The 13129-nt window shown below is 34.7% G+C and overlaps 2 protein-coding genes across 10 annotated transcripts in view; one reads left to right on the top strand and one right to left on the bottom strand.

Annotated features, from left to right (window-relative positions):
* PAQR3 (progestin and adipoQ receptor family member 3) overlaps positions 1–11865 on the top strand; it is a 27544-nt gene extending 15679 nt beyond the window's left edge. For 3 of the 8 annotated variants that reach the window (XM_031010159.3, XM_004038873.5, XM_063705355.1), the window contains one exon: positions 3015–5752. In XM_031010159.3, the coding sequence (XP_030866019.1) occupies positions 3015–3157 (143 nt within the window). In that variant the 3' untranslated portion in view covers positions 3158–5752. Of the gene's footprint in view, positions 1–710; positions 866–1273; positions 1555–3014; positions 5753–5811; positions 5932–11678 lie in introns of those variants that run through there. The other 5 variants (XR_008679198.2, XR_008679199.2, XR_002005667.3 and 2 more) reach the window with 5 other exon arrangements.
* Positions 7345–13129, bottom strand: part of BMP2K (BMP2 inducible kinase) — a 143703-nt gene continuing 137918 nt past the window's right edge. For both annotated transcript variants that reach the window (XM_019025578.4, XM_055385136.2), the window contains one exon: positions 7345–13129. In XM_019025578.4, the coding sequence (XP_018881123.4) occupies positions 11709–13129 (1421 nt within the window). In that variant the 3' untranslated portion in view covers positions 7345–11708.

Raw genomic sequence — 13129 nt, 5'->3', positions numbered from 1 at the left:
CTTTCATCCTGATCATGTGAGTTGAGTCCAGTAGGTGGCGTTGTCACTGTTTTATGGTTATGAACTAGTGACAAAGCTGACATTAGACTTTGAGTCTTCTGACTCCCAAGCACTATTTCTTTTAAAAAGTAGAACACCGTCAACTACCATTCACTTCTGTATATGCCAGCTGGTTCTTTAAAAGTAATTTATATATGCAGAGATATATAAAGCAAGAAATAAGCAAAGGACAGTAAGAAAATGTAAACGACGAGTTAATGGGTGCAGCACACCAACATGGCACTTGTATACATATGTAACAAACCTGCACGTTGTGTACATGTACCCTAGAACTTAAAGTATAATAATAAAAAAAAAAGATAGTGAAAAGAAGTGAGGTGTAGGATCACTTCACCATATGTACATCGAAGGGGTCTATAAAAAAGATAAAGGTGACAAAGCTGGCTTTAGGCTTCCTGGCACCCAGCACTAGGAAGAAAATGGTGAAAGTTAAGAGTCTTTATGTTTCCAGAAAAAGATAGTGAAAAGAAGTGAGATGTAGGATCACTTCACAATATGTACATCAAAAGGGTCTATAAAATAGATAATGGTGACAAAGTTGGCTTGAGGCTTCCTGGCACCCAGCACTAGGAAGAAAATAGTGAAAGTTAAGAGTCTTTGTGTTTCCAAGATACACAAGCCAATAGATTTTTTTGTTCTTCATTCCAAAGAAAATATTTTCAGATGGAAAATAACTAAGAGGACACTGGGTGGAGTGAACAACAGTCTCCAAAACCTGTATTTGCTTGTTTGAGAACTTTAGCTCTGGAGTCAGACTGCTTGGGTTCAAGACCCACATCAACCACTTTCTAGTTACGTGAGCTAAGTAAGTTACTTAAGTGCTCTCAGCTCCAGTTTTCCTATCTAAAACATGGAAATACTTTTTTTTTCCCTCCAGGGTTAGGGTAAGGATTAGATGAGAAAATGCATGTAACACAGTTTAATGAGGGTTAGATGAGAAAATGCACATATCATGTAACCAAGTTTCTAGCAATTAGTAGGGACTGAATAAATGACAGCAATTATTACTATGTCCCCCAGCCCTGGTCTTATAAGTGAAATATGTGGTTTAGTAAGAGACAAAGTGATGCAAATCCAGGTAAGTTTTGGCATGGGTCAGAAATAACATTTAGAGTACATAAAACTGATGTTTTTTTTCAGTTTGGAGAGCTAGAAGTCAGGGAGCAGTTTAAATCTAAACTGCAAATTTATCCCCTCTTCTTCCTGGGTTAAGAATCACTTCCACGGTGAATCAGAGAAGGGATTGTACCACTCGTCACGTGTGTTGGGGAAGAAGAAAGGGTGAGAAACCCTGGCCTAAACAATCCATCCCACAGATCCTCAGGCATTCCTTTGCGTACTTGGTTTTTCACCACTGAGCCTTAAATAAGAATGGAAATACAAGGGAAAACCTGAGTTGTAAACATGAGGATTTGGGAACAGATCTAGGACATGCCACTGAATTGAAGACCACCCATCTTCCAGGCAGGGCCAGAATTACAGAAAACAGTTCTGGTAAAATATATTTTTGTATCACTTTATTAATAATTCTTTTTAAAATTCTGTATTTTCTTTATAATAAGACAAGTAGAACACTAAACCATGAAAATTCTCTATGTGATTATGACCATAGTGGGTTTTAGGCCTTAAAATATTCAGATCAGGAGTTACCAATTGTTTAATATAGGACATATATAAGCAATCAAACTTATTGTAACTTAACCTTCCCCAAGACACACTTGACATAAAATGTGCCCTATGTAGCAGAACATATTGAGTTTGGGTACATGAGAGCAGTGGAGATATGGAAACTAAAAAATTAAAAGTCTTTACAGTGAAAAGTGATAGTCTCAAATGTTCATGTATAAATGCCTTAGAAACTATCTCTGGCAAGTCCTCATGTATGACCTGGCCACTGGGAAATAAAATAAATTTTAAACTAAAAGCTTTCATTCAGCTCAGGTTGAATGTTTAAAAATGTATACACAACACAGTGGCATTTGATGGGTCCAAGGGTCCCCAAGGTGTCCATGGATGGAATTGAGTGGATCTCTGATAGTTGTATTAGATAATCAATATTTGTTGTAATCCTCTGTGTTTTGTTTTTAAAAAAATGGGTCTGTAGGCTTCACTAGACTGCCAGAGGAGTCCATGGTACAAAAAAGGCTAAGAATCTTGTTGACATACACTTTAAAATCTATGTACTGTACTGATTGGTAAGAAAAAAGAGAGGTTAGAGAATATTTACATTATATGACCATAGAAGCACCATGAGTATGTTATTTACACTGAAATTATTATAGCTGTGTATTTTATTTACTGAGAGAGATCAAGAAGTTTTCCGTATGTTAATTGTTTAATCTTCTTAGAATTTAACATTTGGCCACAAAGAGATTAAATTGTTCTCTTAAGTTGTATATGAACTAAACAACCTTAGTTAATTAATCCATTACTAATTACATCCTGCAGATTATTCCATTAGTTAGAGAGCACAGAATTCAGGTCAGCACTTTTTCTTTGCACACCTGCTTGAAATAAAAAGTGCTTCTAATAGGTTTATATCTAAACCCAGCAGTATATCTGCTTCTCGCGGATTTATACCTAAATCACCCCATGATTTTTAACATCTGGTTTCTTTTGCCTCTCTCAATAATTTTTTGTTGTTGTTCAGTCCGTCAAATGTGAGTTGAGATGTGGGAGGCATAAGGTCAGATTCCTGAAATTAAGTTAGATTTTGAAAACACACTTGGAATAGCATTTCTAAAGTTTACCTGTGTACTTAATAAATAAAACCTTAAAATTAGACCCAAATATGAATTGATCCATTTCTAAAAACGTTTGGAGCTTCCAGTTGGTCTCTAGGCACTCTGAGACTATGAACATTTTTCTGCTAAGCTATACTTCCAAGAAATATATTTTTCCTTTAATGTCAACATATTGAAATCAATATTATTTTCTTTCTACCTTCTTTCCAGGACAACTAAACTACCTCGGATCAAGCCACCAAATATGGCATATCCTTGCAGTAGTGATGTTATATTGGTGGCATCAGTCAACAGTGTATGTCATGCAGTACAGACATAGCAAACCTTGTCCTGACTATGTTTCACATTTGTGAATTAGGTATGGCCACCTGGTGAATTCAGTTGTTAAGCAATATATAATGGGGAATTGTATACCCCACTATTTCTAAGATTCCCATTAGTTTTCCCTTTTTCCTTTTTAATATGAGTAATGCTTTATAAAAATGGGAAAAAAAGTATACTTAAGGATCTGTAGTAATAACTGCTTTACAAAATCCTTAAAACTACTAATTTGCTGCTTGTACAGAAAGTGAAAATTAGTTGGCAATCATAAGAAGCATCTGAATAACAACGATGATTGGGAAACTAGTGTTGAAATAGGATTCATTTTACTTAGCACCAGCTTAATTTCCTTAGGAAGGGCTCATCTCCATTAGAAAATGGAGTCATCTTATGTGCTTAATTATTTTCAGTTAATTGTCAAGTTTAAGTGCCTAATCAAGGCAAGTGTTGTTTCAGCCTATGCTTAATGCAAGCTAGGATAGTGATTTTAAATAATCACTAAAATCACTAGATTTAAATAATCACTAAAATGATTTGTGAGAAACTGGCACTTCAGATATTATATCCTTTAGCTATAGGTTCTTCTCTCCCTAAGAACATTAGATATTTTAGTTTTCCAGAACAAAAGCTTTAAACTTCTGCAGTAAGTTGAGAGAAGGGTTGAGAAGAGGAAAAGAACTTCTCATTTTCTGTCAGATAAGAATCACATTAGAAACTAAGTACAAGATTAGACAACAAATTATGTGGTCAAATAATATAGTCATTAGCCACCTAAATATTTTAATTCCAGATATTATTTAATTCCATATAATAACTGAATTCTTGTGAGTGGATTACAGGTTTTTGATCCCAAAATTCCAGAGCTTTCAACTCTCTGAATTTGTAGTCCTGAATATCCCAGTGGTGGGGGTTCCCAGCATTATGGGTGCTACTTTCAAGGCCATAGAATCTAAATAGCCCTATCTTGACCCTGAAATGAACCTTAAGCCTTAGAACAAAGTCATGCAGATGCCCCATTTGATAATAATCTTATTCACCTGTGCTCTGGTCCTCGGTTTCTGCATGTGTTAGCACTGCATTGATAACTCAGAATCTTGATAAACACTTAATATTTGAGCCTGAAGCATTAAACTTTCTTTTTATTGTATATACTTAAAAAATAGAACTCACTGCCCTATCATACATTGTAGCCCTCTTATTCTTTGGTCTTTCATATGCATTAGTTAAATCCCTTAAAGCAGACATTCATAAAAACTTACATTGTTTATTGGAGTATAAAATATTACCCAAGTTTCTTAATGAGTTGACATGAGCTGTTTTAAATACTGGTGTGTTTTCAGAACAGTAAAATTACTGAATATCCGAAAAAATGTTAATTGATGATGAAGCTTATTCCCAAAATGCCTTTTGTGCATATGATACTTGGAAAGTCACTTTAATGTGCCTCAGTTAATACATCAGTAAAATGTTGTGTTTCTTTTCCAGTGTAGCGTTTTTGGAATATAAATTCCCCATGCTAGTATAGTATCTCAGCAAAGAGAATTTCCCCCCAGGAGGCTCGGTAAAGGAATACCGTGTCTTACCCATCATTATGATGGAAGGCTGCTTTGAAAATGGCTGTTTTACCTTATAAGATTAAAATTTTGATCCATATGTTAAGTGATAGAAGATTTTGGTGCAACAGTAGTAGGATATATTTCTCCTAGAACATCCCTTATTGGCTTACATGATTTTATTGCCTTTAAATAGATATTTTGTCATTTTGGCCAAACAAAAGACACTGAGTAGTTATACTTAAGTTAAAAATGAGGGGAAAATCATTATTTTAGGTGTGGAGCCATTTTTATTATAAAACTTTCTCAAAATAAAAAAACATTGAATCATTTCAATTTTTGCAATCCCTGTATTAGTATATGAATACATACTTGCCATTTGAATTAATAACATGAAAAGAGTATACTGTGTTTTTAAATCAGTGTTTCTTTGAATTTAAAGGGTGTACAGGTCTTTCTGTAGGGAAAATTATTCCATGTAAACATTTCAACTCTGTATGAAAATGTTAAATATTGTAAGAAAGTTATCCTCTCATTTTTTCACTGCTATGATGTATTTATCATAAAATAGGGAATGAATGAATATGGATTGCTGTTAACTAGAAACACTTCTGTATGTCAGTCAGCATTTAATGACCACCTACTGTGTGCACAGCACTACTGGTAAAATTTTGAAGACATTGTTAACATTAAAAAATATTTTAAAGTTGTCTACAAATCTGAGCCTTGTAATGATGTATATTTATTTTTGTTTTTATAGATTAAAGTAAGATTAAAATATACTATCCAGTTTCATTACTAAAAAAGACTGGTTTTAATTTTACCAATGTGTGAACTATAAAAGCTTTTTGCCTACAGATTTTACATTTTAAAATTATCTATGGCTGTTTTAAATTGTCTAGCAATCTATATGGTTGTGGTTAACTCATTTAAGAAACAATTATCTTTCTATATTAAGCCATTTTCAAATAGCAAGACAGTGCTTGTCTTTTTTTGTTATTACACTAACTGCAATTCAGTAAGCTGCATGATGACAAAATATGTATTATGTAAATAAACTGGGTTTACTAAATATTTTTAACTGCTGCTTGTCATTCTTTGTAATACATAACAGCTTTAAAATCATATTTTAGAATCAGGAACGAAGATTCAGGGAATGTCTGTCACATCTTATGGCATCCCACCTGGACAGAATATCCGATTTGAAGATTGTGATTGACTTCCGTAAAACTGTACAACTCTCCATTTGGCAGGTACCTACTAGATAATACTTTGCCCTGTATTAAATGTCAAGGGGCAAAGCCTATTCCTGTGAATTCCTGCTGGTTGCTTTGCTGCATTAGGTCCCTGTCCACTCTAAATCATCATTCCTGGGAATTCTACTTCTGCCCAAGTGTGTAAAGAATCAGCTCACCTATTAGAGAAGGGGTAGAAATACCTTCTGTGTGCATTATCACAATAACTGTGTTTACACTGAAGAGGTGTAAATACAGTCCTCTGAAATTTTGTACCAGAATTCCCAAGTAGTGTAATGAGATAATGATCCAGAACTGAAACTACCCTTTAGAAAACATTTTTGGAAGGGAGAGGTAAATAGCAGTAGGGGGTTTCTTGTGAAAAATTAACCTCCATCCTTAAGAGGGCTGAAACGAACAGCCACCAAAGTTCTAGTCCTGCTCTATAAAATCTGAGATCAAAATAATACTACCTAACCTGCACATAATCTCAATTGTGGCAACCATCTGAACCATCTCATTTAATATGTAAAAACAAATACAAGCTCAACCTTTCAATATGAGAATATTAACTACATGTTACATATGATGCTTGACCTGGGCTTCCTTAAAAAGGTAGGTATTCATTATCCAAAATAAATAGCTCAAATTGCAGCATATATTCATCTCAAATAAGTTAACTATAACTGAATTTGAGCAGTAATACACTGCAAACTATTCTTTGTTAATAGAACTTTTCTAATCATTTGTGTTATTTTGCTTTGTACCATTCATTTTCATTAAAAAGATACAAAGACCCCTTTTTCACATAACTTTAGATAAATGTTACAACTTCAGAAAAAGTTCATTCATAAAAATAGGATGAACCTTTCCACAGGCTACCAATCTAAAGACTCCAGTTTGTGGAATAATACATATTATAACCTTGATGCCAAGCTTAGTCCATCAATCCAATAAATAGGTTTTCTCTTTAATGTGTCATAGCCTCTTTTCTGATATAATTGAGGATTACAATGTTATTTAGCCAAATAACCAGTATTAATTCAACCAAAGATGTTATCAGTTTTAAAGATTTTTAAAAATTTATAATGTGGAAGCTGTAAAATAAGTTATTCAGAAGGCACTACACAATATTGTTTTTGCCTTACTGTCATCACTCTTGAGTATCAGTAATTATGACTCACTGAAAAAGTCCTGCTATTAAGTGTTCTTGTGGCAAAAACTCTTAAGTCAAATGGGTTTTCTTACCTAAATTGTAAACTCTGAGCTCCTTAAGAATAGGGATCTAATCTTACCAACTTTTCTATTCCACTAGCTGCTACATAATAGGTGCTTAATGTTTGTGGTGTGAATGAAATAACTGAATTTGAATAGAAGTTTACATCCAAAAGTCATAATAAGACAAATAATGAAAAACTCCAAAGTCACTGATTATAAAGAATATGCAATCCATTTGGGATTTATTGCATTTAAAGAAAACAGATTAAAACAGGTATGATAAATACAGTAAGAAAATAACTTTAAATTTCAAACAAAACAGTGAATCAGGGACAGAATTCAGTCAAAAAGAATAAGCAGTGTAAAGGCAATAAAGTAATAAAATCAGTTAGTGCTTAATTAGATATGGCAGGGGAAAAGGGGTGGGAGGGGGAGACTGAGTCTATCTCATAACTGTTTCCCAGCTATATTTGAGGACTGAAGTTACTTTAGCAAGTATGTTTTGTAACAAGTAGAAATACAATAAAGATGTAAATTTGCTTTATTTAAAGGTTAAAGTTATTTGCTTAGTGGTACATAAAAGGCTTCAGAAAATTCAAGTTTAACAAAAAATGGAAGTGTAATCAAAGAAAGTGCACTTAAAGCTGTTTGCCAGCAATTAAAAAGTAGCTTCTATACAGCTTCTATTAGATGACTTTTCAATCACAAAAAGAGCATAGTCATAAAAACAATTCTTTCAAAAGTAGCACTATAAATTTTAAAATAAAACAAAAATAACCCCAAATCATGACCCTTTGCATTATCATCTACCTTATTCTCTTAGTAGCTTTTGTAAACCCTCACTAGGAGTGAATGTTCTCTTAGATATGATTGTGGTTGCAATTCCATTTTTTAAAAATTCACATTAACTCCACAGTAGAGAGATGTGACATGCATGTGTGTACATATTTTTATCTTAATATATAAAACACCACTGAGTATAAAAGTTCTCAAATAAACTATTCATCATTTATGGTATTCTCACAGTAGATATGTCATCTCATTCTCACAGTAGACTGTCAGCTCAATAATTGGACCTAAAATAACAAGTTTGCTAAAAAGAAAAAAAAATGAGAAAAAAGTTTACTGCACATTCTAAATATATTAAAAACAAATGTACCCAAACTCCTCAAAACTAGTGATATTAATACACTTGTACCTTCTAACAGTGCTTACGTGAAGTACCAAAACCTAAAATAAACCAAGCAGAGTAGCTGACTTGTAAGAAAACTGCTCTGCCTGGTGAACTTCAGCATAGAAGAGTGGGCTCCACCTTAGATTTTCCACCAGCAAGAGGACAACAGTCTATCACTCTTAAACAATAAACAGGGTAAGACTGAAAGTTGTGTCTATTTGCAAATCCGGATAATGTCATAACTATACCCAACACGTACACAGGGATTGGGGTAAGGGAAAATAATTACACTCCTGAATAAATGTTCTAGTCAGTTAAATTTTCATCCGGCCTACAACCTTTCCTCCTCCACCTAATATACTTACCATGCAATTTTTGTGTCTTAGCAGATACATTCTTCAATGCGATAAAAAGCTGATCTTTTTAATACTAACATTTTACTGACGTGATATTAAAATAAGCAAATGGTCCACTTTTTAAAGGATTATTCAAAATCAACAAGCATTATTAAAGCTGTTAAGAAACAACTTTGGCCTCAAGATTTTTGCTAGCTTCATAATAATTTACTTCTCTTAGTGATGTTCAAGTATAACAGGTTTAGTTATAACTATATCCTAAAGAAGCACAGGGGACACCCAAATAATATTAGGGAAAAAAAACCCAAATATATATATATATATATATATATATATATATATGTATATATATATATATATATATATTTGCTTAGTGGTACATATATATAACCTTTCTTCCTTCCTTAAACCAGAATTGAACCATCCCATAATAGAGCCAAACTTTTATTGAGTGCTGTGTGCCAGGTACTGTGTTAAGCACTTTCACATATGTTGGGAGCTTTATTCTCATAATTCTCACAAGGGAATAACCTGAGCATCGGCTGTGTGGAGTGACCTACACCTTGACCATGATTCTGGGGGATGATGAATGAAAATGCAAAGTATAAATCTATACTCCTTAGGAAAATGCCTCTACTACAACACAAAGGAATCTCTCCATTTCTATCCTATTGAACCCCCAATTGAATCCTGTATCTTTTCTCTGAGCTACAATCTTGAAAGAAGAAAGTCACTGTGCTGTGTTATAAGAATGTAAATATTTTATGCTGTCAGTTGTTTCCTCAGAATTTATAAGTCAAAGGGTCTACATCAGTGTCAGAATCATTTAAAATTATTCAGTGTATTGAAAAGCGAGTAAAACTCTAGGTATTTCATGTTTACATCTGAAGGAGACATTAGTTCATCCTCTACCCCTTTTCTAAATGATGAAACTCATGAGGTCTAGCAGAGACCGAGGACTAATACAATCAAGAAGCATATTGTGTACACCTCAACAGATTTTCATTTAAAAAAATTGTTTGATACAAACCTACTGTAGTTCATGAATTTACTATGTGTAATCATCAACTCTTCACTTTTAAAAGTATCACTTGAATCTATTTTGTAAAGTTTTTAAACATCTACTTGAGCATTTGCATTAGCAGTATTAATCAACCTGAGAATCAGAAAAAAAAAAAAAAGGTGCAAACATATTTGCCTTTGGCACGAGGACAAGTAATTGGTGCAGTCCAGCTCTAAATAATAATGTAATGCTTGGTCTGCCTCTGCTACATTGTGATTCACGTATTGCTTCCCTATCCACAAATCTATATTTGATTTAGCATATAAAAGAAGGGAAAAAGCAATAAAAAGACAAATATGTGGTTTAGTTACATATACTTTGCTTCTTTCCAAGTTCAGAACTGTGAAAATAGGCAAATAGCTTATCCCATTGGGGCACTATAATTAAGAGATTCCTAATAAAATTACTCGTAAAATATACTTTGAGATCGAAGAGAGTTAATTTAAAATATAAAAATCAAAGAGAGTGCCAGTTGATGAGTTTCCACTCCTTTCTGTAAATAGCATTAACCGTTCTAGAAACTTCCAAATGTTAATCTGATAGCGCAGCACAATTATATCTTAAAATAGTCATAGACACAGGAAGCACAGATACTATATTCACATTAATTCACATATGTAATCTCTATCATTAAATGATTTCTATAAAACCTCAAGTTTCTAATTAGGATTTGTGGTGTAAAAAAAGGCAAATTGGTAGCTGGGTTCTTTTCAGTAAAGACACAATCAACTAGCAGAATTAAGATGCTAGTCCACCTTATATGCATTTTAGGATCTGGTATATTAGTGCAGAGGTACTTGCAGCAGGATGCATGAATCCTGCCTTTATATAAGGCTTTGTGGGTGTCACTGTTCTGTGCACTTTATTAAAACTACTCCATCCCCCAAACCTAATAAAAATAATTGTTGCTTATGACTTGGGGAATATTTGGTGAAGTTGCTAATAAAGTACATTATTAAATGCAACATGATTTCACATTGTAAATGTCTTGAAAATTCAGTTTCCGCTACATATTTTCTTCATAAAATAAAATTTTTATACAACCCTTGTCCTCACTCCAATTTTTCCAATAATCTGCTTTATTAGGGCCATCACAATAAAAGTTTGGGGCAAGAAGCCATGCATAAAGTATTTCTAAAGTAGTGAATGTTTTCTATTCTGTATCATTTTTTTCTTCTTATAATTTCTTTACAAATGTCAGATATTTCTCTTCATATTTTTGTTCTAGGCTTCCGTGCGATAGTCCATTTTTTTAATTTGTTTTAACTGACACAAATTATATATATTTATCATGTATAACATTGTTTTGGAATATGTAAATTGTGGAATAGTTAAATTGAGCTAATTACATATTTCATATGCTTATCATTAGATATTCCATTTTAATGGCACTTGTTTTTAAAAATGAAACAGTTTTAGGCACAATAGTCAGTTACTTCTGGCTCTGCTTTGTGGAGAAAGGTGTATGGACTGAAATCTCTGCACTCTCCAGATAATAACTTTCTAATGCTTTAAGAGAACTAGATTGTTTTTAACTGTCTGGAAATTAAAAGAGACCTTAAAAAAATTCACAAGTGTAACTAGTGTATGTAGAAATAACCCTAATTTTAGGGATATGCACATAAAAATGACATTCTGATATCAAAAATAAGAGTTTCACTGTCCCTTCTCAGTGGCTACACACCTAGAAAGGTGCCATGTGCTTTCACTGGAAGTACCACACTTGCATTTCTGTGTTGTGATGTCAGTAGCAGAAACCCTTAGTTAGAGCTTGCAATTTAGCTCCCTTTTCTCCTGAAGAGGAATCAAGTTACTACCCTGTAGAGATACTTCATTTTTCTATTTGGTTTATTTAGAAATCACCTATTCTGACTGATCTTTAAGAATGAATGATATAAAGAGCTACCAAATTTTCTTTCAAATTCATAAAACTATTCACACTTTTTTGAAACAGGAGTTAATGCCAAGAATCCATCAGAAGTATCTACTGTTTAGAAGGAAATGGAGCAGCACCAAATGGGTCTAATTCGACTGGTTGGGACTGTTGGGACTGATGTGGAGTGATGCTTTGCACCACAAGTTCTGTAAAGGGCACGGCACCAAAATCATCCATTTTCAATACATCTGCACTATGGAATGACCCATGTAGTGAATTTTGTCTTGGCCGCCCTGGTAGGACAGTATTGTGATCAGCACGGATGTCGCTCAGGCCCTGATGTGGAGGGTGCCATGACAGGTCTGGAGAATGGAAGGGCTTGGCACCGAAGGGGTCCAACAGGCTCTCCTCAGGTTGTAAGACATTCCCCCTATCTTTCCCATCAGTCAGTGCAACACTAATGTTCTCCTTGGAGTCTGAGATGGTTAAAAATTCATTGCTACTTTGAGAGTCTCGGCGGCCCACTTTTTTGTGCCTGCGAGCCCTCTCTGGAGTGCGATAGGTAGGCTTCAAAGTCTTCTTTGTGCTAGTTGGCGTGCCATGATGCCGCTTCCCATTACTTTTGGACATATCCTGCTTTGTGCGCCTTTGGCGAGAGGACAGTTTCTGTAAGCTGCGCTGTTTGACTTTTTGCTGCTGGCTCCCCGTTATTTCATCAAAGGGCACAAGCCCAAAAAGGTCCTCATTGCTTTCACTTTTACTTGTTGTGAGGAAGGGCTGAAATGGAGTGGAGCCAAATACATCTACACTTTTGGGATAACCAGGGATAGTATGTGCCTCAGGCCCCACCGCATGGCATTCTTGTACATTCACCTTCTTGCTAAAAGGCGCCTTTGTGAATACATCAAATTCCTCCTGCTCCAGTCCTGCAGCAGGAAACCTGTGTTGAGGGAGGTTCTTTTCATTCTTTTCTTGCTGGGGCTGTTGAGCACGCACTGCAAAGAAGGGGACAGCGCCAAATACATCAAACTCCTGTTTGGGAGTCTCCACCGCAACATCAGAGGATAATTGGGCTGAGGTGAGGAGTATTGTATTAAGATCTTGGGTTGGTCCACTGCCAGATCTGTCTCTGTAGACAGAGCTCATGTCACTGTACTTTGCTTTAGCCTGCTCATAATCAGAATCAGAGCTATGTTTCTCCTCTTCTTCCTCATCTTCAGAATCCATGAGGAGAGGCCTATGACCCAGATTTTCTGGTTCAGTATCATCATCATTAAAATCTCCTTGTTCCCCCTGAAGAACTTCTTCATCATCTTGCTCTTCCTCTTCACTGCTCTTAGGAGAAGGGGGATCTGATTCAAAATCACTTTCAGATTCATCATTCCCCTTTTGCACTTGACCCTGTACTGAGGTTTTCTTTCCAGTCCGCTGATCTTTAGATGCTGGACTTGTTTTACCGTTCTTGATAGGGTTTGCAGTGCGATTTTCTTGATTTATAGATGAATGTTCAGCTTTCTTTTCAGGAGAAC

The sequence above is a fragment of the Gorilla gorilla genome, chromosome 3 (genome assembly GCF_029281585.2).
Source record: "Gorilla gorilla gorilla isolate KB3781 chromosome 3, NHGRI_mGorGor1-v2.1_pri, whole genome shotgun sequence".
NCBI classification, from domain to species: domain Eukaryota; kingdom Metazoa; phylum Chordata; class Mammalia; order Primates; family Hominidae; genus Gorilla; species Gorilla gorilla.
Note: the sequence above shows the minus strand (reverse complement) of the source record. Positions and strands in the feature narration are given on the sequence as shown.